Source organism: Terrapene carolina, unplaced genomic scaffold (genome assembly GCF_002925995.2).
Source record: "Terrapene carolina triunguis isolate 2854851 unplaced genomic scaffold, T_m_triunguis-2.0 Scaffold111, whole genome shotgun sequence".
In the NCBI taxonomy this organism is placed as follows: Eukaryota; Metazoa; Chordata; order Testudines; family Emydidae; genus Terrapene; species Terrapene triunguis.
Genome location: NW_020664462.1, coordinates 16834805 through 16860681, shown reverse-complemented (window position 1 = coordinate 16860681; position 25877 = coordinate 16834805). Strand labels below are relative to the sequence as shown.

Sequence of the window (25877 nt, the reverse complement as noted above, 5' to 3'; positions counted from 1 at the left end):
ACAGACAATACCAAGCTAGGAAGGGTTGTAAGTCCTTTGGAGGATAGGATTAAAATTCAAAATGATCTGAACAAACTGGAGAAATGGTCTGAAGTAAATAGGATGAAATTCAATAAGGACAAATGCAAAGTACTCCACTTAGGAAGGAACAATCAGTTGCACATATACAAAACGAGAAATGACTGCCTACAAAGGAGTACTGCGGAAAGGGATCTGGGGGTCGTAGTGGATCACAAACTAAAATTAACAATTTAACACTGTTTCAAAAAAGCTAACACCATTCTGGGATGTATTAGCAGGAATGTTGTAAGCAAGACACAAAAAGTAATTCTTCCGCTCTACTCTGTGCTGATTAGGCCTCAACTGGAGTAGTGTGTCCAGTGCTGGCACCACATTTCAGGAAAGGTGTGAACAAAATTGGAGAAAGTTCAGAGAAGAGCAACAAAAATGATTACAGGTCTAGAAAACATGACCTATGAGGGAAGACTGAAAAAATTGGGTTTGTTTTTTCTGGAGAAGAGAAAACTGAGGGGGAACATAACAGTCTTCAAGTATGTAAAAAGTTGTTATAAAGAAGAGGGTGATAAATTGTTGTCCTGTTCTTAGCAGCTAAGGAAAAGTAGTAATGGGCTTAAATTTCCACAGGGAGATTAAGGTTACAGTTAGGAAGTTTTTCCTAATGTCTAAGAGTAGTTAGGCACTGGAACAAATTACCTAGGGATGCTGTGGAATCTCAGTCATTGGAGGCTTTTAAGAACAGGTTAGACAGACAACTATCAGGAAATGGTCTAGATAATACTTAGTCCTGCTTTGAGTGCAGGGACTGGACTAGAAGATCTCTCAAGGTCCCTTCCAGTCCTACAATTCGATGACAGGGGTGGGCAAACTACAGCCCGCGGACTGGATACGGCCCACCAGCCGTTTTAATCCGGCCCTCGAGATGCCTGGGGAGTGGAGACTGGGGCTTGCCCAGCTCCGGCGCTCCAGCCAGGAGGCAGGGTGGGGGGGCCACTCCACGTGGCTCCCAGAAGCAGTGGTATGTCATAGAATATCAGGGTTGGAAGGGACCTCAGGAGATCATCTAGTCAACCCCCCTGGTTAAAGCAGGACCAATCCCCAACTAAATCATCCCAGCAAATATGTCCCTTCTCTGGCTCCTATGCATAGGGGCAGCCAATGGGCTCCGCTCTGAACCGCGGCCAGTGGGAGCTGCAGGGGCGGTGCCTGTGGACGAGACAGCGCGCAGAGCCGCCTGGCTGCGCCTCCACATAGGAGCCAGAGAAGGGACATGCTGCTGCTTCTGGGAGCCGCTTGAGGTAAGTGCCGTCTGGAGCCCACACCCCTGAGCCTCCCCCTGTGCCCCAACCCTCTGCCCTAGCCCTGATCCCCCTCCCACCCTCCGAACCCCTCGGTCCCAGCCTGGAGCACCCTCCTACACCCTAAACTCCTCATCCCCAGCCCCATCCCAGAGCCCGCACCCCAGCTGGAGCCCTCACCTCACCCGACCTCCCGTCCCAGCCTGGAGCCCCCTCCCACGCCCTGAACTCCTCATTTCTGGCCACACCCCGGATCCCACACCTCCAACCAGAGCCCTCAGCCCCTCCCACACCCCAACCCCAATTTTGTGAGTATTCATGGCCCACCATACAATTTCTATTCCCAGATGTGGTCCTCGGGCCAAAAAGCTTGCCCACCCCTGTTCTATGAAATACAGTGGGGAAATGTATGCAGACAACATCAGCTTTTATTTTTTCTTTATAATTACTTATCTTGGTGCATCAATTCACAGGAATTTATTTTCTGGTTTTTTTTTGTTTTTTAAGCTAACCTTCCGACTGAGTCAATATTAGAAACTGATACATAACCATTTACACTGAGCAATTTTCTTACACAGAAATAAACAGTTTTAAATAAGCCCATTACTTTCTAATCTGAAGTACGATGTATACTTTAAATTCTATTTCCATGGTAGACTTTACATTATCAAGGGACACATTAAGAAGTATGAGAAATATACACAAATATTGAAGCCATGAGAATTGACAGAACTGAAACATCTGATATGTAAATATAGATGTTATCTGAAAATATACATTAGTATCAAAAACCTTTTTCGTTCCATATTGCAACAACATTTTAGCTGTCTTTAGTACAAATATTTTATAGAGTAAAATATACAGTGAACTCTGATAGTAAAACTTAATTTCTAAAGTAGAAAGAATATCCCAAATTATTTCAAATTTTAAAACCGTAAATTGCAATTCCAATTACAGTGAAACTTCACTTCTAGTACAGTGATAACATGAAATGAAAAGGTCTTAACTACAACTGGGTTCCAATATACCCTGTATTTTTGTTTACAGAGTTTTGATGTCATAATCCACTATGTATATGGTATGTATACAGTTACCAGAAGAATGGAAAAATTAATCAAATCCAAATGCACTAGGCATTCATTGTCTAGAAATGCCCTTAATATTAACTGAATTGAGACCACAGGACAAAACAGATCTACATGTCTAGTTCCACTGTTGGCTCTGCACTCCAAGGTAACAGGAAACAGTATCCTCTTCACAAGACCTTTTAGCTCTGGAGAAGGGAGCTGGCTACCGTTATCACATCAATGTGAAGAATAACCTTTTTGGTTCCAAAGAAGAGAGTGGGCTACTTCTACCAGATCCAGGTCAGCTACTTATCTCTGTCCCAATAGACTTTGCTTCCTGTGGCCCTATGAAAGCACTCTCAGCATCACTATCTGCAATTATCACATTGCTGAACTCAATGACATGCATGCAGGTCGTGCCCCAAATTCAAAATAAAAGTGGGAGCAAACAGTATTTTAAACAACCATATTAGCCATAAAACAGCAATAAACATGTTAGTATAAGGAATTTCGTGACCAACTGGGGATACTGGTAGGATTCATACAGCTCTTCCCAAACAGTCATTAGTTCTGAGGAAATGTTCTGATTTGGACAATTATTGCTAATGGCCCCAATTTAGGAAAATACTTCAGCACATGTTTAAATCCATCACTATTGTGGACAGCCCTCAAGCACATGCTTAATTTTGAAGTCAATGGAAAATAAGCGCATGTGTAATTACTGTCCTGAATAGGAAAGTTTTTCCTTTATTGGAGCCTGTATATATAACATGAATTTAAAAAAAAAAAAATGAAAAACCCTCTCTACTAAACAAACAGAATCACATTTAATTCCTATATTTTATCTTGTGATATAAATACATGTTTTCTGAACATCATTTAGATATTAGTTGGAGAAAGAAAAAGATTTACCTGCAACATAGGCCCAACAGTCTTTTTATTTGGAATAAGCAAGTAAGTCTGTCAGGACCATCCAGCTGCTTAACGAACTGAGAACTTTGTTTAATTAAGTTCTGACACATCCATATCTGGGAAAAGCAAAATGCACAGATTTGATCAAAAACTCTGTAAAAATGAATGCTGTTATTCATTATGGGCCGATCATGATTTCCCCATTCATTTTGAAAAAGCACCTTACTCTACCAGAAGTCCCATTAAAGCCAATTCATGGAGAAAGGTATGAGTGAGTATATCATATTTTGGCCTACCATTTTACATTTGGCATACCATTTTACAGTAAGTTATAAAATGAGATGTAGTTTAGCACTGTGAATTATCTAATGAGAATGTGACAAGTCATTATCAATAACAAGCTACTGGAGTCATGTCAAAAGGTAACTTTCATTTAAAAAGAATAGAAGTACTTGTGGCACCTTAGAGACTAACAAATTTATTTGAGCATAAGCTTTTGTGGGCTACATGACTTCATGAACTGGGCTGTAGCCCACGAAAGCTTATGTTCAAATAAATCTGTTAGTCTCTAAGGTGCCACAAGTACTTCTGTTCTTTTTGCGGATACAGATTAACACGGCTGCTACTCTTTCATTTAAAAAGTAGTTTCTAGCCCTCATGTTGCTAAGAAAAGCTTGAATATGAGAACTGATTATAATTAGTGGTGTCTGCCTGAGTCTGCAGACAGCCTGAAGCAATAACTCTATAAGCTTCCCTATACATCCGAGACCCACTACTCAAGGAGGTCCCGCCACCATGGCTGCAGAAGACTGACTCTGAGAAAAGCGCAGCTGTGACAATTTGGGAATATGTCTGTACAATTTATGAATTCTGTGTGAGATTATGATCCCTATATGTCTGCAAACTCCACTCTGAACGTGCAGCCTTTTGACTTCTCTATGGTCTGTTTCTCCATGGTGGGTTGAGATTCCAAAGGTTGGTGGAAAAAACAAACATACAGAGAGTAGCTGATTCTAAGTACCCAATCTATACATTCATACATTGGAAATCTATACATTCTAGACAAAAGACTGGTCCCTGCCCTGAAGAACTGGATTAGCAGGAGGCAAGTCACCTTGTCAACAAAGTCACCTGGTAGGGTTTTGTGCTCAAAACGGGGAAGCTGGCAAGAGTGTCACCTGACACAGATGACTGAAGGTTCTAAAAAGAATAGAAGCTGTTGTGCTCATAGGCCATTTTCTCCAGTCCATGAGGGAGAAGCAACTGAGCATGCAACACCTTATGAGACTGGGGACTCCCTGCCTGCCTTCCTGGACCCAAATGCAGTGGCAGAACTAACTGATGTACATGTGACACCTTTTCAAGCATATTATGCAACTGACAAAAGTACGTGTATGACACGAATTTTCATACAGGGCTGACGAGTGAGCCCGCCCTGCACTCAAACAGCAGCAGTGCTTCCTGTTGCACAAGGCTGGGCCTGGCTCCCCACTCCTAATGTTGTGACATGGTGCACGTCACAATGCCACTCACTCAAATTTGGCCTGGCCACCGCTCCGTAATAATGCGCTACTCTGCAACCCCAAGTGACAGGTTGCAACATGTGGAGTGGAGAGCTGGGCCCAGCCCTCCAGGACAGGAGTCGCTGCTGCCAGGTGAGTGTGGGGGTAGGCTTGCTCTTCACCCCACCAGCAATGACCCATCCCTCTTTCCCGCCCCCCTCCCAGATGCAAAACCTGGCTCCACCACTGCCCAGATGGTTCTCCCAAGACTCACAGCAGAGGGGTGAACTAGTGAGGGACACTGATGTTTAAGATGTTTATTTTTGGTACGATATGTACTCTCCTGGGCTTTCTGTGATTAAATAAAGACTTTGTGTGTTAACTGCTTCACAATGCTGCATGTCCTTGAATTAAACTGGAACCAAAAGCTTCCTAACTTTGGGAAGGAATTCTCGCAGAGGGGTGTGTTTGAGTAATTGGGGTAATTCAGGGGTCAGTGCTGCTCCTGGGGGCTAAAGGCAGATGGGCTGAGAAGCTCCATTTCCGAGAAGGGGAGAGACTGAGAATCAGTGCCAAGGAAGTGCTAAAGAGGGCAAGGAAGGGCCCAATGATGCAGACTGCTGAGATTCTAGAAGCTTGACACATCCGGGGATCCAGAACAGCAGAGGCTTGGACTTCCCTCACAGCAGTCCTAGTGAGCAGCCATGAGAGGCGCTTGCAAGGATCTGTGACAGCAGCAAATCTGACTCATCCATCCAAGCAGATACCTCTCAACTGCTGAGATAGGTACTTTCCCCCCACCAACCCTGCTGCCACTCCTGCTGCTGGGAGAGGAGGGGGAGAAGAGGACCCCATAATGCTACCCCACCTCTCAGAGGGAAGGGAGATGCCCTGCCACCACCACCCCAAGTAGAGACAGGACAATGGCAGGCCCCTTACTGTTGTTTGCTTGGTATGCCCCAGGTTGCCTTAATTTGACCCAGTATCTACAATGAGATAAACTACATTTAAAAGTTTCTTTTATGAACCTCATATGTGTCAATCCCAATTTCTAGTTTGGTGGTGGTGGGATTTTGTTCCCACACTCCTACATTGGTTATGCATGCTTATAGCACTTTACTTCTCTAGTATCTTAAGTATAGTATTTAAAAATGCTTAATTTTTTTCAAATATTTAACAGAACATTTAAAAATATGCATAAAATAGTTTACTATTCTTCCCTAACTCCTCAAATGTAAAGTATTTTGTGTGAAGCATCATAATATGCCCCCCCCCCCAAAAAAAAAAAAAAACTGACTACAAAAGAGTACATATCAAGGGCGAATAGTGTGCTCAACAATTAGAAATTCTCTTCTTGTTTTCTTTCCTTGGCCTGGATTTTATGATTCTTTTAATGTTTTAGGCATTTTCTTTGATGTCTTTATTAATTACTCATTTCCTCTGAAATTAATGTAATTAGGTTATTCTTTCAATGGGAAATATCTCCAAGACTTGATTACACTGCATTAGTACCCTCACAGGGAGAAAATACTGGGTAATAAAGGGCTTTTTAATTGAGCAAAAAAGGCATAACAAGAACCAGTGGCTGAAAACTGAGGCTAGACAAAGTCAAATGAGAAATAAGGCAGAGATTTTTAACAGTGAGGGCAATTAACCAATGGCACAAACTAACAAAGGAAGTGGTGGATTCTCCATCTTTTGATACCTTCAAATCAAGACTGGATGTCTTTCTAGAAGACATGCTTTAGCCAAACATGAATTATTGGGCTCAATGCAGGGTACCTTAGTGAAATTTAAGGGCCTGTGATATACAGGAAGTTAGACTATATGATCTAATGATCCCTCTAGCCTTAAACCTCTCTGAATCTAGGAAACACCTTGATGTCATCTGAAAAGATCAGGGTTAATTACCAGTTCCCTAAAATAGACTATTTTTAATTATTTATATATATTAGTAAATGTGGTTCACAGTTCAGGTTCTACAGCTGTAGAATAGAATGAGATGGCAGTGAGACTGCTGCAACAGGAAAGAGGTATGAATGATATGATGGCTGGTTAAGCGATTTGTTGGGATAAGAAAAGAATGCCTTGAACACACTGACAAATTTAGTGGAAATACCACTTATTAACATCAAAAATAGTCTAGCAGCAAGTTTTTAAAATAAATATTATCTGATCCCCTATACAGGCAAAATTTTCAGGTAATAAATGCAGGGAAAAACAGGCAGAAGGTGATAAAGCATGTGAGCTAGGACTGTAGAAAAAGCAATGATTTTCAGGTATAGTTTTAAGAAGGTCAGCTTTTAGGCAAATATTCAGTCATGAACTCTACACTAGGACTTACTAATTTAGAAATGACAGGGTTAAAGAAATTGCTGAGGAAATGGGACAGCTGCCTGTTGGACCTGGGGCTAACCACTTTCATCATATGCAATTAGGTTAGACATTGGATAACTAGTGAACCACTGGGAAAACAGGAATGGCTATCCCTCTTAGCTAAGAATATAAACAAAGCAGTGTGTAGGGTGATGCAAGATAAAAGGGAATACATTGTAATCTAGAATGTATGAACTGGTTAAAAGGTCCTATTACTGAACATTTTGGCTTTCAGAAGAGTTGTGTAAATGTGTAGAATTACAGGGTCAACTAGTTTATACCCCCCACCTCAAACTGCCCAATCTGCATGACCATTACACCTCTTTTCAAATCGATTTTCTCCTTTGATAAAACTGGGAATTTTTCAAACCCTATGTTTTAATGGAGCACATGCAAACAACCACCTTTCGCTTACTTCATTATATTCACCTGCATCATCAATGCCAGCAGAATGTGCTCTGGGAAAAGCATGATTAACTCCTTGGTAGCAAGGGAAGCTTGCTTTTCAATGTTGCATAAAAATAATATCTATATTAGTCCTTTGAAATTCTCAGAGCTAGACTAACAGACTAAGCAGCCATGTCTTGTCTTAGTCTATAACATGCCATATAGACTGTTATATAAATGAACCATTTTAATATATTATCTTATACATATGCAGGCACACTAAATGCACATGGCACTTTACAAAACACAGACTAAGACGTAGTAGCATATTCTTCACTGCGAAAGAAGGAGGTTCCTCATTTGAAAAGTTTTAAGATGTGAGAAATGTTCATCCCATCTTTAGAAGTTGAAACTGAAAAAGCTTTAGACTTCCAACAAGGAAAAAGCATATTCTTCACATATTTTAAATTTTCAAACTGTCACAATAGTTTCATATTCGTCTACTTTTATGTTTAAATCTTTCTTCCTTGCAGGATTTAGACTTCTGCAGAGACATGCTATCCCTATCAGTCACTGCAGAAAACTCAATGACTTCACATAAAGCTTGTGCAAAGAGAAGAAGCTACAGAAAACTGAAGAAAAAAAAAAAAAACAATGCTAACAGCTACAATATTTTCAAACAGTGGTGGTTTATTTTGAGAGTAATTTTTTTTCTTATGAGTTATGTATATTGTTTATGCTGCTATTCACAACAGTTTCTCAAACTTTCCACTGATTTTTAATATTTAATTATATACATGAAAAGTGGATTTGTGCTATTACATCTGAATTGGCGTTCAATAGGAAGTGCAAAGAAGAAAGCTAGCCACCAAAATCCACCAACTCTGGCTCTCTTTGAAACTGGATTAAAAAAAAGAGGGCTACAGAACTGCAACATTTCTAACAAATGGATCAAAAGGATAACTAAGCCGGTTCTGCAGCCACCCACTTATTTCTGCTGAATGAAGCAATTAGTAATAAAGTGACTAAAAAACATGCAAGAAATAAAACTAACTACAGTAGAGTAAAATATGTACCAGCACTCACCAAACGCTTAGAATCCTCTTTCTGTCTATAAAAAAACAGAAGTTGACGTACTAAAAGGGTCAGATTAGCTCCACTGGTAATGGAGACAGTTCCTCCAGATTGTGCCAGATTAGCACAGCGATCAAATTCACTTCTTTGGATGGAGTACTTAAAAGTTAAAAATAAATTAAAATTATGTTCTGACAACACATTAAAATATAAATGCAGGATTTTAAGCTATTGTTTTGAGTTTCTATCTTAACTGACAGGTAAAGTGAAGGTAGTATTCTGATCTTACATATTTGTTAAGAGTCCAAGTTATACAAATCCCCTCAACAGCATAATCCAGAAGACCCATGTTAAGAAATAATACCATTTAATAAACTTGTTTTGAGCCAGCCCACTGTGTTAGCCAGTTCATAAACATAAACAACCCTTTTGCAGAATAACTGACCCAGTGCTGTCTTAAAGAAGCCCCTTCCAAATCAACCTATCACCTAAATTATACGAAGAATCATGTTTATGTATCACACACTAGAAATGCCATTTCAATCACCTGAAAAATATTTGGCACAATTTTCAGAGGTGCTAAGCAACCTCAGCTTCTCTTCATGTAAATGGGATCTGCAAGAACATGGTCCAGCAATGCCCTTATGCATGTGCTTAACTTTGAAAACATGAATATTCCCATTCAAGTCAATGCTCAACAATGCCCTTTAAAAATAAAGCCAAACTGAGAATAAAAAACTCTTGCTTTTCACTATTCTTATATGGGTTTGCACCATGCTTACCAAAGGAAGTTAGCAATATCAAAGTTTCTCAACAGAAATGGCTAGGACGATAGTATTAAGAAACCCCAGTTTCAATTAAATTGTTTTACACATTTATTTTATCACAATTTTATCTCTCTCAATTGATGAGAAAAATACCTACTTGGTACTTTCTGGCCCTGTACCCCCGTACAAAGGACTGGATGATTATTGCATTTTTCAGCCTTCGTCTTTCTTCCTATAAAATGAAAGAAAAAAGGCAGTCAAAAATACAAGATGCAGAACCGAATCTTGTTTCTATAATTTTACCATATATATTTGTATTAAAAGATATTTTTGTTTTTTGTATACTCTATCCAATTTGCTTTTTCTGTATGTTTGCATATTTATGAAAATTAAATATACCTTTATCAAAATAAGAGAAAGGTGCCTGTGACTTAAACATCAGTGACAAACATATATACATAATTTAGTCCTGCCCAGGAAGAGGTTCCTTTTGTTTGTAAAGGTAATGTAAATTTATAGCAGGATAAGCAATTTTTAATAATCAATAAGAATTATATGAAAAAATGTCATGATTTCAAGAACAGAACAGGAGTTTTCATATCTCATTAAACATAGTGTTAACACCACACTTTTCAATGACTGATTCAAATCTGATAATACTGTTTACTGGCAAATAAAGTGTAAAAATACAATTAGGAAGGCCAAAAAAGAATTTGAGGAACAGCTAGCCAAAGACTCAAAAAGTAATAGCAAATTTTTGTTTAAGTACATCAGAAGCAGGAAGCCTGCTAAACAACCAGTGGGACCACCTGAAGATCAAGGTGCTAACAGAGCACTCAAGGACGATAAGGCCAACCACAGAGAAACTAAATAAATTCTTTGCATCGGTCTTCACAGCTGAGGATGTGAGGGAGATTCCCAAACCTGAACCATTCATTTTAGGTGACAGATCTGAGGAACTGTCCCAGATTGAGGTATCATTAGAGGAGGTTTTGGAACAAATTGATAAATTAAACAGCAATAAGTCACCAGGACCAGATGGTATTGACCCAAGAGTTCTGAAGGAACTCAAATGTGAAATTGAAGAACTACTAACTGTAGTCTGTAACCTATCATTTAAATCAGCTACTGTACCAGATAACTAGAGGATAGCTAATGTGACACCAATTTTTTAAAAGGGCTCCATTGGTGATCCCGGCAATTACAGGCCTGTAAGCCTGACTTCAGTACAGGAACTCCTCACTTAAAGTCGTCCCGGTTAACATTGTTTCGATAAAAAGCAACAGAGGGTCCTGTGGCACCTTTAAGACTAACAGAAGTATTGGGAGCATAAGCTTTCGTGGGTAAGAACCTCACTTCTTCAGATGCAAGTAATGGAAATCTCCAGAGGCAGGTATAAATCAGTATGGAGATAACAAGGTTAGTTCAATCAGGGAGGGTGAGGTGCTCTGCTAGCAGTTGAGGTGTGAACACCAAGGGAGAAGAAACTGCTTCTGTAGTTGGATAACCATTCACAGTCTTTGTTTAATCCTGATCTGATGGTGTCAAATTTGCAAATGAACTGGAGCTCAGCAGTTTCTCTTTGGAGTCTGGTCCTGAAGTTTTTTTTGCTGTAAGATGGCTACCTTTACATCTGCTATTGTGTGGCCAGGGAGGTTGAAGTGTTCTCCTACAGGTTTTTGTATATTGCCATTCCTGATATCTGACTTGCGTCCATTTATCCTCTTGCGTAGTGACTGTCCAGTTTGGCCAATGTACATAGCAGAGGGGCATTGCTGGCACATGATGGCATATATAACACTGGTGGACGTGCAGGTGAATGAGCCGGTGATGATGTAGCTGATCTGGTTAGGTCCTGTGATAGTGTTGCTGGTGTAGATATGTGGGCAGAGTTGGCATTGAGGTTTGTTGCATGGGTTGGTTCCTGAGTTAGAGTTGTTATGGTGCGGTGCGTGGTTGCTGGTGAGAATATGCTTAAGGTTGGCGGGTTGTCTGTGGGCGAGGACTGGCCTGCCTCCCAAGGTCTGTGAAAGTGAGGGATCATTGTCCAGAATGGGTTGTAGATCACTGATGATGCGTTGGAGAGGTTTAAGCTGAGGACTGTAGGTGATGGCCAGTGGCGTTCTGTTGGTTTCTTTTTTGGGCCTGTCTTGTAGCAGGAGGCTTCTGGGTACACGTCTGGCTCTGTTGATTTGTTTCTTTATTTCCTTGTGTGGGTATCATAGTTTTGAGAATGCTTGGTGAAGATCTTGTAGGTGTTGGTCTCTGTCTGTGGGGTTGGAGCAGATGCGGTTGTACCTCAGTGTTGGCTGTAGACGATGGATCGTGTGGTGTATCCGGGGTGGAAGCTGGAGGCATGAAGGTAGGCATAGCGATCGGTGGGTTTTCAGTATAGGGTGGTGTTAACGTGGCCATAGCTTATTTGTACTGTGGTGTCTAGGAAGTGGACCTCCCATGTAGATTGGTCCAGGCTGAGGTTGATGGTGGGGTGGAAGCTGTTGAAATCATGGTGGAATTCTTCCAGGGTCTCCTTCTCATGGGTCCAGATGATGAAGATGTCATCAATGTAGCGTAGGTAGAGAAGGGGCGTGAGTGGACGAGAGCTGAGGAAGCGCTGTTCCAGGTCAGCCATAAAAATGTTGGCATATTGTGGGGCCATGCGGGTGCCCATAGCGGTGCCACTGGTCTGGAGGTATATATTGTCACCAAATTTGAAATAATTGTGCGTGAGGATAAAGTCACAGAGCTCAGCAATAAATTGTGCTGTGTCATCATCGAGGATACTGTTCCTGACAGCTTGTATTCCATCTGTGTGTGGGATGTTTGTGTAGAGAGCCTCTACATCCATGGTGGCTAGGATGGTGTTTTCTGGGAGGTCACCAATGCATTGTAGTTTTCTCAGGAAATCTGTGGTGTCACAGAGATAGCTGGGAGTGCTGGTGGCGTAGGGTCTGATTAGGGAGTCCACATATCCAGACAGTCCTTCCGTGAGAGTGCCAATGCCCGAGATGATGGGGCGTCCAGGATTTCCAGGTTTGTGGATCTTGGGTAGTAGATAGAGCTCAACCGGGGTTATTCTAAGGATATGTTGATTTGTTCCTGTGTTAGTGTAGGGAGTGTCCTGAGTAGATGGTGCAGTTTCTTAGTGTATTCCTCAGCAGCGGCCTGTAGAATTTGGTATTGGAGAGTTGTCTGGCAGCCTCCTTCTGGTAGTCAGACCTGTTCATGATGACAACAGCACCTCCTTTATCAGCCTCTTTGATGATAATGTCAGGGTGGTTTCTGAGGCTGTGGATGGCATTGCGTTCTGCACAACTTAGGTTATGAGGCAAGCGATGTTGTTTTTCCACAATTTCTGCCTGTGCACGTCGGCGGAAGCATTCTATGTATAGGTCCAGACTGTCATTTCGACCCTCAGGAGGAGTCCATGTGGAATTCTTCTTCCTGTGTTGTTGGTGGGAGGGTATCTGTGTATCAGTGCGCTGTTCAGTGTTATCTTGAAAGTATTCTTTGAGTCGGAGGCGGCGAAAGTAGGCTTCCAGATCACCGCAGAACTGTATCATGTTCGTGGGGGTGCTGGGGCAAAAAGAGAGTCCCCGAGATAGGACAGACTCTTCTGCTGGGTTGAGTGTGTATCTGGATACATTGACGATATTGCTGGGTGAGTTAGGGGTACCCCTGTTGTGGCCCCATGTGGCAGGTAGGATTTTAGACAGCTTACGGTCCTTTTTCCTTTGTAGAGAGGTGAAGTGTGTAATGTAGATCTCCTGTCTTATTTTAGTAAAGTCCATTTGTGTGGAGGGTTGGTTATTTATGAAAGTCTCCAGGTTGGAGAGCTCTTTCTTGATGTTTTTCTGTTTGCTGTAAAGGATGCTGATCAGGTGGTTCCTCAGTTTCTTTGATACTGTATGGCATAATCTCTCACTGTGGTCTGTGCAGTATGTAGATAGCAATGGATTTTTCACCTTCAGTCCATTTGGTATGATGTCCATCCGTTTGCATTTGGAAAGGAAGATGATATCTGTCTGTATTTGTGCAAGTTTCTTCATGAGGTTGATAGATTTCGATGTTAAGTTGCTGATCAATTAGGGAACATGCTCGTTTAAAGTTGTGAAATGCTCCCTTCTAACGTTGCCTGTTTTGTCCACTGCTTGCAGGAAGAGCAGCCCGTTGCAGCTAGCTGGTGGGTGGTTGGAACAAGGGTGGACCAGTAGCCGCTCATCAGCTCCCCCCTCCCCTAAGTTCCCTGTGCAGCAGCAGTCTCTCCCCACACTACCATGTGCTGCTCCTGCCCTCTGACTTGGAGCTGCTCTCAGAGACTCCTGCTTGCTGTACGGGGGGAAGGGGGAAGAGGGGGGCTGTCAGGGTGTCTCCCCCTCCCCCTGCACCCTGCTTACCCCATCTTCCATAGAGCAGGGGACACACACAACCGAGAGAGCTTCTAGGCAGTAGCTGCAGTCTCAGCAAGCTGATTTAATTAACAAGGCAGTGTACTTAAGCCTGGGGTCAGCTACTTAAAGGAGAAATGCGCATTTTTTCTCTCACACACAGGGTGTGTGTCTCTGTCTGCCCTCCCACCTTTCCTGCTGCCTTGTAGAGTGTGAGAGTTAACCCTTGAGGGCTCAGTCAATTGCTAGTTCATTTAGCAATAAGGCATTCCCTGGGAAATATCCCACCCTCTGACTCCTCCACCTCAACCAAGCTTCACAATCATCACTGTGTACCAGTATTAAATTCTTTGTTTAAAACTTATAGTGTGATATATATATATATATATATATATATATATATATATAGATATATATATATGTATGTAAGTCTTTTGTCTGGTGAAATTATGCAGCAAGGCAGATATATTTTCCCTCTCTGCAGGTATGGATTTCATCCTAGAATACATAATTGTCAATTAGTGACCCATAATTGCGAGCGTTTGAAGTCTGAGGCCACTACTGAGATTTCATTGCATGCATTTTTTCAAAGCTATAACTGATTTTATTCTCAAAGGACTCATTCTTTAAAAAAAAAAAAAACTTCTAAAAAGGGACTTTTCTTTCATACTGTAAAACTAATATATGTGGCGATTAGGGCTGTCAAGCGATTAAAAAAATTAATCGCAATTAATCATGCGATTAATCACGCTGTTAAACAATAATACAATACCATTTATTTAAATATTTTGGATGTTTTCTACATTTGAAAATGTATTGATTTCAATTACAACACAGAATAGAAAGTGTACACTGCTCGCTTTATATTTATTTTTGATTAAAATATTTGTCCTGTAAAAAACAAAAGAACTGTTTTTTAATTCACCTCATACAAGTACTGTAACGCAATCTCTTTATCATGAAAGTTGAACATTCAAATATAGAATTATGTACAAAAAAAATCTGAATTAAAAAATAAAACAATGTAAAACTTTAGAGCAGTGGTGTGCTACTTGGGGCCCATCCAGGTAATCTGTTGGAGAGCCGCCAGACCGTTTGTTTACATTTGCACGGCAGCCCGCAGCTCCCAGTGGCTGCAGTTCGCCGTTCCCAGCCAATGGGAGCTGTGGGAATATATTTGAAAATGTAGATAGTAAATAGTTCTTATAGAAGAATATTCATATCAGGGAAATCTAGAGGGAAAAGTTTAAATGCGTCTGTTGATTCTGATATATGGAAGAACAAAATGTACACAGAAAGTTCACAAACTGGAAAAAAAAACCCTATAGAATAATTTCAAGTAAAACTCTACTGAAGTACAAGATTTCAAAGTGTAACTATCATCAAGCTGAACAAAATTACAGCGTACATGCAAGCTGTTTTCCATGACACTATCTCTATTTTACCTCTCGTTTACGCCTTTCTTCCTGGGTACGATGCAGAAGAGAAGCCTTTTCTTCCTAGAAGGGGACAAAAAAAAGTTGCTATAGTGTTTTCACTCAAAAGTTCAGGTATTTGTATAAAGCAATACATACTTTTAAATGGTTCACAGTACAGAATATATTCCATGTTCAAGAAAAAGCAGAAAAGCGACCTATTAGCATTTTCACTGTTATGGGCCCAGATCTGATGCAATTACATTTGGTATTAACGATCTACTTCTGCCTACCCATTTGTTACTTATATGGCCCCCATCACCATCCATCTGAAGGTTCACAAACATTAACGAATTTATACTCAGAACACCTCCCTGTAAGTTAGGGAAATACTATCCCTATTTTACGGATGGAAACCTGAGGCAGAGAGAGAGAGAGAGAGAGATGAATTACCCAGTCCAGCAAAGCACTTAAAAAGGTGTGTAACTTTAAGCATGTTATGCATATGCTTAGTACTTGTTTGGGAACAAGTGACTTTTCCAAGGTCTGTGGCAAAACCAGGAGACCCGAGTCCCAGTCCTTTTTGCCTTAATCACAAAATCATTAGGCTTCCTCCATCCCCACAAAACATGGTGTGAGATGTCAACAAATGGTCTTAACATATTGTCTTCAAGAAGAATATTTTGACATCCTTATATAAAAAAAATCACTTTTTTTCCCCCCACAGTATAGATGTATCTATACTGGTTCAAAAGAAATTAACTATCTGAACCTATGATGTGCAGAGCACTCAACTCCCATGGCAGACAATGGGAGTTGAAAGCCGTAGTTCCCCGTTCTCAGCCAATGGGAGCTGCGGGCGATGGTGCCTGCAGGCAAGGGCAGCGCACGGAGCCCTCTGCACCCTCCCTCCCCCAGGGGCTGCAGGGACATGGTGCTGGCCACTTCCGGGAGCAGCGCGGGACCAGTGCAGGCAGGGAGCCTGCCTTAGCCTCACTGCGCCACGGGGCTAGCAATCCCGCGGGCCGGATTGAAAGCCCTGACGGACCGTATCCAGCCCGCGGGCCGTAGTTTGCCCTCCCCTGCTCTAGACTCAGACTTCAAAGCCAGAAACGACCATCAGGATTATCTGGTCTGACTTCCTGCACATCGCAGGCCACAAAACCTCACCCACCCAATCCTGTAATAGGCCCATAACCTCTGGCTGAGTTACAGAAGTCCTCAAATCCTGATTTTAAAACTTCAAGTTAGAGAGATTCCACCATTTACTCTAGTTCAAACCAGCAAGTGACCCAGGCCCCACACTGCAGAGGAAGGCAAAAAACCCTCAGGGTCTCTGCCAGTCTGACCACCTATTCCTCTAAAGACAGTGTTTTATTTTCCAAAGACACCATTACAGTCATTGGTCTCCAAAGAGAACTGTTTCCACATATTTTAAACACAATAAAAAAAGATAATAAAAAGATCTTAGATTTAAAAAAAAAACCATTCAACTGGAAAGGAGGCCTCTCACACTGGCACGGTAAAAGTTTCTGACTACATCATGTAAAAAAAACCTGAAATTAATAAGATGCCATGAATTAAGTATATAAAACGGTAATTTTGATAGCATGAACCAAGTATGAATTAACTGATAACTTGAGTGTTCAGGATATACCCTTACAGATTACCTCTTTTCTAGCAATTGATATCCAGTGGACTACTAGCTTTGGCGCTTGATGAAACATTCTTAGTATCAAACTCCTGCACAGAAACACAATCCCAGTGACACCACCTACCTGTCCATCTGTTTCACTCTGCAGACAGAACCAATAAGAAAACGGTCCTGCTCTGAAACATGTACACTTGTAATTTCTCATATTTCAGGGCTGGAGGGAAAAACAGGAGAGAAACAGAAAAAGGAAGACATACCTGGCTAAAGATGAATGTGAGTGGGTGAGGGATGAAGAGAGGGAGATGGGAAACAAACAGCCACAGTACATGAAAAATGGGTTGAAAAGAGATACACGGACAGGAAAAAATGGCAAGAGGGAGTGGAGGCCCAAAACCATATTCTCCTTATAGTCTGCTTCCCCCCACTCCTCCCTTTATAGCCCTTTCAGTTTCAGTAAACTAATGATTAATGGACTGCCATGTTAATAGTCCATTTCCTCACACTTGAGTGAACACTTGTCTAAACTAATATACTTACAAAAATAAAAAATAAAATTAATGCTCTTGATCCAATATTGTATAAATACTTAAAGTTACAGTATTCAAATACTCTTTAATTTTGAGAGTATAAACTAGATATCATGGACGAACTAACTTTCAGAGAACAAATAGAACAATTAGATGTGTACAGCCAGGCTAACCAGTGACCAAAGGGGAAGGGAGACAATAAATCTCCATTTATTTGAGTTTTAAACATCAATATAATGGAGTTATAACTAAGATTAAAGGGTACATTTATAATGAAAATCAGAAAAACCTTTTTCACAATGAGATCTGTTTAGCTGTGAAATAACCCCCCAAGGCAAGTGGTGGAAGACTCATCACTTAAGACATTTTTAAAAATGTGATTCCATAAAGAAGCAGTAAACAAAGACCTGGTAAGTCAGCTACTCCAATTCTAACATGCATGCTCTATGACTAACAATTTTTGGGGAAAATCTCAGTAATTATTCGTATTTCAAGTGCATCTTTATCTAGTTATATTTCTTTGCTTTTGCATTTAGAATTAGCACACCGGAGGAAGAACAGAGTAGAGGAAGTTTCAATAGCAGTTACAAAATCTATCACAGTAGACAACAGAATCAGTCAGTCTGAAACTAATATAACTGTGGATTTCTGCAATCTCATTACTGGTGCTGAGTCATATTTGGCTTCTTTCATCTAGGGTGTCAACTAGTTTGCTGATAGCTATTAGATGATGTTTTTAACTCCCTCCCCTGGCATACAGCAGTGGCCTGAGATACTGGCACACTGGACAGTCACCTAGGTTTTAACTCTGCAGTGGGCTCCAAAATCATCTCCATCTCATGCTACCTCCCTGCTTTTCTGCCTCATATCTGCTGTTTCTGAGCATCTATCAGATGCTGCTGCTGCCACCTCACTTCCTTGCTGGACAGTCAGCCAGCCACTTCTCAATTGCATTCTCATGTTTACTCCACATTTGGAGGTAGGGTGACCAGATGTCCCGATTTTATAGGGACAGTCCTGATTTTGGGGGGGCTTTTTCTTATATAGGCTCCTATTACCCCCCACTCCCGTCCCGATTTTTTACACTTGCTATCTGGTCATCCTATTTGGAGGGCACAGATGCAGGGAGCGTGTAGCTGCAGTTCCTGCCTTGGCCCCTTAGGAGTGTGGAAGTTTTTCTCCAACAGGTCTAAATCAAAGAGTCTTTAGGCTGGGTGTGACCCAAGCAGGAAGACAAGGAGAGGTGCAGATGCAGTGGAGGAAAGCGGAGGCATAAACCTGGGGAGAGAAGAGTGTAAGGAAGCCAGAAAAAGAGGCTGGCAACCTTAAAGATCTCTGTGACTTATGAATAAAAGAAACCCTTGAACCCGTCACCATTATCAAATATGCAGATCAAATATATGTAGTTTAATGCTCCATCATTGCAACAACTGAATGAAAAACAAAATCAGGAAAACAGCATTCCTGTCCTCTCCTGCATGTCACTGATTTGCACTGCTATCTTTAGAGGGACTGTTCTTACATATTATTTATCAGACACTGCATATCGTTACTGAGGGAAGTTGTGCAGAGAGACGGATTTACCACTGCATCCTAAAAAAGGTAAGTGGAGAGACAGGCCAGCTGGCAGTTCTTCTTCACACTTAAGGCATGGACTGTGTCTGTGTGTTTCACGCAGCATGGAGCACAATGTCAGCACTTAATAAATAATAATCTCTGTTCCACCCATTCTTTCTTCCAATGGAGAATCAGAGCTCAGGCCACTCTCCCCTGCAGCAAAGGTTGCCAGTAACCATTTTTGCAGGCTCCCCAGATGTAGTATACTGAGCCTGGGCAAGTTGAGTTTCAGAAGCCCTTTATGACCAAACAAGTGGCTGTTGTACCAGCCAAGAAAAATCAAAAACCTGATATGATGCAGTCCTAGAGGCAGGTAAGTACAGCATGAAAGAGTCCCACATTTTGAAGTGAAAGTAGACAGTAGCTTCAGACATCTGGAATCCTGTACATTTCACTTATCAAGCACAGGAAGCAGATAAGCGGAGCAGAGCTAAGCAGAAGAAAGGTAGACAATGCACAAGGACAAAGACAGAAGACAACAAAAAATAGATATGCAAAGACAAAATGGGACAGACAAAACAGAAGAGCAGATGAAGACAATGACACAGGCAAGAAAGTTGAAGGAGAGAGCAGAGAAACCGAGAAGTGAAGGAAACAGGCAGAGGACACAGAGCATATTATAAAAAGAAAGGTTCAAGGCAAGAAAATCAGTGATTACAGCAGAAGAGACACTTTTTTAAAGTAACATTTAAAATACCAGGGGATAACAGTTTGTAGCTTCTGTAGGCCATGCTTACTATATGTAAGGGGACTGTTGCCCCCTTACTAACATTCAGTGGGGGTGTTTTGGTTGGCTAGCTCCCAGCACTAAAAGGGGAAGGGTCGATGGGAAATCAGGAACCTGAGACTAACAGTCCCGGGGAACAATGGGGAATGCTCCAGATCAGCCTGATTGACAGGGCGGGCAGGCTAATCGGGGAATCAGGAGGTCAGGGGGGGTCCCGTCCTCCGTGTGAACTGGAATGGTCTGAGTCAGACAGAGTGGGGCCGAGCTAAGGAGAGAGCAGGGGCCCGAGCTAAGTCGCTGGAAGCAGAGCTGCAGCCCCAAAAGCCAGAGCACAGCCCAAAGAGAGCAGACCTGCCCTGGGAGGAGAGCTGCAGCAACCAGAGCCAGAGGGGCCAGACAAGCAGCCAGGAAGCAGGTCAGAGCTGGGAGCAGAGTCACAGAAGCAGCCTGCAGAGCAGAGCTGTAGCAACCAGAGAGGCCAGACAAGCAGCCCAGGGAGCTGAAGGCAGAGCAGCAGCAGCAGCCGTGCTGAGGCAGAGTGGAGCTGGAGCAGTCCGGAGCTGGGTGCAGTGAGCAGCTGGGGAGAGGAGGGGGACCCTGGGCAGCAGGCCCAGCGCAGGGAGACACCTCAGCCAAGAGGCTCTGCAGGCCAGACTTGGAAGGGGATCATAACCCCGACCGGGCAGGGGTGACGCTGGCAAAAAAGGTCCTGCCACCTAGAGCCTGAGAGCGTGTGGCCACCACCAGAGCAAGTGTCCAACCCGCAGTGTCTCTGCAACACAGCCAGGGCCTTAGAAGGAGCCTGGGACCTACAAGGAATAGACTGTGAACTGCCCTGATGTCCAGAGACACTGTTTGTGATGTTCCCTGCCACAGAGCGGGGTGATGTGTTTTCCTTTAACTTTTCCCATTTTTCCTTATTCTTTTTTTAAATTAATTGTTAATTAAACAACTTGTATTTGCTTTAAATTGTATGAAATGATCAGTGGGTCAGGGAGGTGCCCAGTGCAAAGAGAGTACCCCGGAGTGGGGACACCCTAGCCCCTGTCTTGGGTGACCACAGCAGGGTTGGGGGTCGAGACCCCCAGGAATCCTGGGTCCAGCCTTGTCGGGGTTTACGAGGACTCTACCAGACAGGAGAGTGCAAGGGGAGTCCTCAAGGGCAGGGAGGCCTCTGGGTAAAGGAAGTGGGAGCGAGGACTCAGATCCTTTCGCTAGCCCACTTCACCGGGGTAGTGCAGAAGCCAGAAAAGTTCCCCACAATAGCGGGACCATTCCCCCGCTTACATATACACAACCACCACTCCCTCAAAACTCTGTCTGCCACCGTCCCTTCCCCCTCTGTTTCAAAAACTCCCTGCAACTCCCTCCAGTCTCCTGGGACAGGAGTTCTGTGCACCCCTATTCCTCCCCAAGCCCAAGGCTCTGTCTGCCCCCCAATCATGCTTTCACCCATACTAGAAGGTCTGTATGCCCCTATCCCCCCTTCCTATACCAGGGTCCCCCAATCTCCCCCCAGCCAGGGGTTGTGTGCATGCCCTAAATCTCCACAGATCCTACTGTCATTCTTCTTCTTTCTGTCTGGGAGATAAGACATTCAGGGTGTCGACATGTTAAACTCTACTGGGAGGATAAGCCGAGATGAAATGGGGGGGTTGTTATGGTGGGAAGCATTACTGGTGCCATCAACCAGTTGTTTGATCTATAGACAATTGCAGAGGTGCCTAAAGATGTGGCTGTGCTACTCAGATGGCAGGGGCGCCATCTGTCCTCCATTTTTCCTCCTTCAGTTTCAATTTTCCCTAAAATCAATAAGGTTCTGTCCGCTGGTGCTGAGAACATTCCCTAAAATTTTGGAATTGATTAGATGTGGCGTTCAAAAGTTATTGCATTACATACAGCCATGAAGTTGAGTGTAAGGCCTTCACAAGGTTCACCAATTACATGTTAAAACCTAGAAATGGCAAGCTGATAATTTAAAAAAACTGGCTGCATTGCATTATACACCAAGAGAAAGCTTGCAGTTTCATTGGTGTATTAAGTAAGATACCAGGGTGGATAAAAATCAATGATTTAAAAAAATAAAAATAAAAAAAAATCAGATTTTTTTTATTTAAATTGGATTTTTTTATAAAATGCTTTTTGAGAAAAAACCTATCTAAAGATAGTTTTAATTAAGATACATTATAGCTCAAAGATATCTCATAATGGAATAGGGATTTAAATTCTAATTCTATAGTACGAGACAATATATTCATGTAATGTTTAAGAAAAATTTTGTAAATGAGTTCCAATAGTTCATTGATTATGGACCCAATCTTATGGGATTCCAGGGGCTTCTGTATAGATTATTTAGGTTAATCTTTCTATCTACCCAATGGGACTAAGTGCTCAGTGTAGAAGTTACCATCAGAGATGCTTAGTTTTGCAGTTCTCAAACTGTGGATTTGTGTCTCCAGAGATAACATGCTTGTTAACAGCAAAAATGTTTTTAAATAAATAATATATAGAGGTGAGAAATAACAGACCTCAACCCTACTGTCCCTCTGCAAATTTGTGCACAGTCAATCCCTTACCTCTCTCTAAAAGTGCAAAGTTTCAAAAAGTTCAATGAATACAAGATTGGTGAGGGCGGAATAGATCTGGACAAGGAGAAGAAGTCTGGAGATAAATGTGAGAAGGGAGGGTCAGGCAGTAGAAACAAAAGTGAAACTGTTTGAGCAGCATATTCCAGAATGCACTTTTATGTAGAAATCCACGATTAAATTGAGTCTTCCTGACTAGTGATTTAAATCATGATTTATATCAATTTGATTTAAATCAAATCCACCCGGTAAGATACCAATTGATAATACGATGCTTTAGAAAACAGAAGTAAGTATGTTATTGAGTGGCCATCAGAAACACCAATACACAATAAACAAGAAAATTCAAAATTAGAAATGTTTCCTTCTCATTTTGCTCCTCTGTACTGTAGAAAATATGCTCCACTGTAATGTAAAAAATGATTTCACCAATCCGAAGACTTAACTTATGGGTTCATGGATCTAAAAAGGTCAAAGAGATGGTCTATCGGGGATGAGATCCTGGTCCTACTAAAGTCAGTGGGGGTTTTGTCATTGACTTCAGTGAGGCCAGGATTTTACCCTAGGATATTAGCACTATTACCAACTCTTCGGAGAGTAATATGTATTTCCCAGTTGCTTACAAACTTAAACTTAGACCTCAATCCTTCGTTTATGCAAGTAACTTTCCTACAAGTTCATCAACCCATACAACTCTGATGTCTTGTAACGCTCCACTGACTTCACTGAGACTCCACAAGGACATGATGATCAATCCACATGGACCTGTTTACCAATCTGAACTTAAGTTTGTAAACTCTTTGGGGCTGGGACTGTCTTTACTATATGTCTGTAAAGCAATGGGGCCCTGACCTGACTGGAGCCTCAGGCTCTACTGTATTATAAGTAAACAACAGGTTATATTTTTTAGCAGCATGTTATTTGATTTATTATATCAAAACTGGAAAGATGTATGTTTTCCACAGCCTGCTAACTAAGTGTCTTGTCCAATTTTTCTGAAACTTACAGAAAAAAGTTCACCTTTAAGATTAGAAATTTCAGCCCAAATTTTGAAAAAGTACCAAAGGATTGAGAATAACAGGTTAGAATGAAATATCTTCTGCAACCTTAACTACCACTTCATAATTTGTAGCTTCAATTTAAGGATGAGGAAAATTCCCCATGAAGTAGAAGGAAGAAACCCCCCAGAAAATATATGTATTAATAAATTGTTTCTAAGGTTTCCCTGGTGAGATGATAAGAATACTTGAACAGCATTACCTCTGAACTCCAAATCTATACAGTGGAAACAGTGTAGTCTGCTGCAAAACTTAGGCCTCAATATTTCAGAAGTATTGGTATGGGCAGAACCTTATATCAGTTTGGAGTCTGGACTCCACCTCTGCATAAGGGTCTGCCAATGCTGTACCGTTTGCAGATATAATAAAGCAGTGTAATCCTTTCCCAGGGTATCAACACCCATAACACAAATTTTAATCACATAATCTAAAGCCCTAGGATCTGGTCATTTAATAGTGATCTGGCGCACAGTTATAACTGCAATATAAAACATTTTCTTTCTTGTAAAATGCATTTCTAAAGAAAAAAATAGATATAATGAAACCCTCGAAATAAAATAAGGTTAAGACTTTCTTTTTGAAAGAAAGGATGAAAAGTTTTCAATCAATAAACCAGTTGTGTCACATATCACTTTTTTTTTTCATTCAAACAGATTCTATAATTCTTACAGCTATATATAATTGTAAATCCAGATCCCACAATAAAATCTATACCAGCAGACCCCTGTGCCTGTTCAGATCTCATTGCAGTACTGGGGCCCTAAATCCTACTGTTTAGCTCACCAATTTCTGTTTATTTCCTAGTGAGTCATTCCACGTGCAGACTATATTATGCAAGCTAAGTACTTTCTCTAGATCCCATCAGTGTACCTCCTATTAAAAAAATACAAGAATCCTCATTCTTAAAGTGATGTTGTCAATGTAAAGAGTCATACCAATATTATGTGAACAAATTTCTTAGTTCATTATTAAAAACCTCAGATTATTGAAATTGAAAGAATTTTAAAAGTCAAATTTACTTGACACTATTTAAGCTTTGTTAACTTCTCATTTCTCCAAGCATCAATTTAATAAATAAAATATCAATGAAGTCAGTTTCACTTTCAGTTTTGTGGTACTGAAATATCTGAGTTACAAACACTGCAGGGGAATATTTATTTTAAAACAGGTGTTGGATTATTTGTTGTTTTTTAAATTATGATACTATTTAATGGGCTTAAGTTTTATAAAAGTTTGTTTTACAAATTCTACATTTTGGGATAAGCTTGTATTGACAGTGTCCCTTTTAACAGTTTGTCCTGCCAAGTATTACAAAATGTCATTACCCTGCAAAGAGCTCTCATAGGCAAATCCCTACTCCCATGCAAAGTCCCTTGCCTTCAATGGGATTCCATACAGGGACAACATGGATGCAGTTGCAGGTTTAGGACCCAAGTTTCTGTTGAGGGTAAAAGTTGACCAACCTTGACAATTGGCCAGTACTGTAGGTCTGACCTTAATTAATCTGAAGTATTTAAAGCAGTTTTTAATTGAAATCAAGGACAGCCTAAAGATTTTTGCAGCAGATCAGCAAAGTGATTCTTTGGCCCATCACTTTCCAAACCAACTCTTCCTCCCCCAAATCAGAGGTTCTGTAGCTGCAAGCCTTTTAGACCTCAAAAACAAGCCCTGGAGTAAGTGGAGAAGGTTGTCCACAAGTAACTCATAACGTTATGAGGATTTTTCTTCAACTCTCAACCCTGACAATCAGTTTTCAGTTTGAAGACTACCTTTCAAATGAAGAGGCCTAGAAACTTGTAATAGTTAAATGAAAACTGAAACTAACAGTGATATTCAAAGGGTCTCAAAAGCCAGGGTACCAGTGCGCTTTGTAGGAAGACACTACAAAAAAATGAAAATAAACCAACTGGTCATCTAATTCTAAATAAATTCCACATGGATAATAGCTGATCCTGCAAACAAATACACAACTAGTATGACTAGTCCTATTGAAGTAAATGGGACTAAGCATGGAAGTAAACACTACCAGTGGTGTTTGCAGGCCCTTTGATAGAAGATACCATGCGTGCACAGATTTATTTACTATGAAACATTTAAAAAATTACAAAAATATTACAATTGAAATCTTCAAAGGAACTCTCTCAGGTACTGTAATATTAGGAACAATTTTTTTTCTAGCAATCAAGAGGTTTAATGAAACCTAAAACAAAAAATAAAGATTTTTTAGGTCAGTTAAAAGACTTTAGCTGGATTTAAACATTTCCCTTCAAAAATTACATTCCAGATTATATTAATGCACATGAACCAAAAAGTAAAATGATCTAGAGCAAAACTGAACTAGTCTATTTTCAGTACCCAAGCCAACTCTACACAACCATAGTGATAAATTACATTACATTCAGCATCTTGGGTCAAGAAAGCTGTTTGTAACCCCAGTAAATAAATCTTCTTTTAAAATATGATTTTTAACTCAGTGTCCCTTTAAGAAAGACCTGCCATTGTACA

General features: G+C 41.1%; 1 protein-coding gene across 1 annotated transcript in view; it reads right to left on the bottom strand.

Annotated features, from left to right (window-relative positions):
• The window catches only part of UBE3C (ubiquitin protein ligase E3C), a 201894-nt gene that overhangs the window by 173147 nt on the left and 2870 nt on the right, over positions 1–25877 (bottom strand). Inside the window, exons 2-5 of the mRNA XM_026652083.2 lie at positions 15235–15288; positions 9559–9633; positions 8647–8793; positions 3296–3411 (exon numbers count right to left, since the gene is read on the bottom strand). Of these exons, the coding sequence (XP_026507868.1) occupies positions 3296–3411; positions 8647–8793; positions 9559–9633; positions 15235–15288 (392 nt within the window). The remainder of the gene's footprint in view (positions 1–3295; positions 3412–8646; positions 8794–9558; positions 9634–15234; positions 15289–25877) is intronic.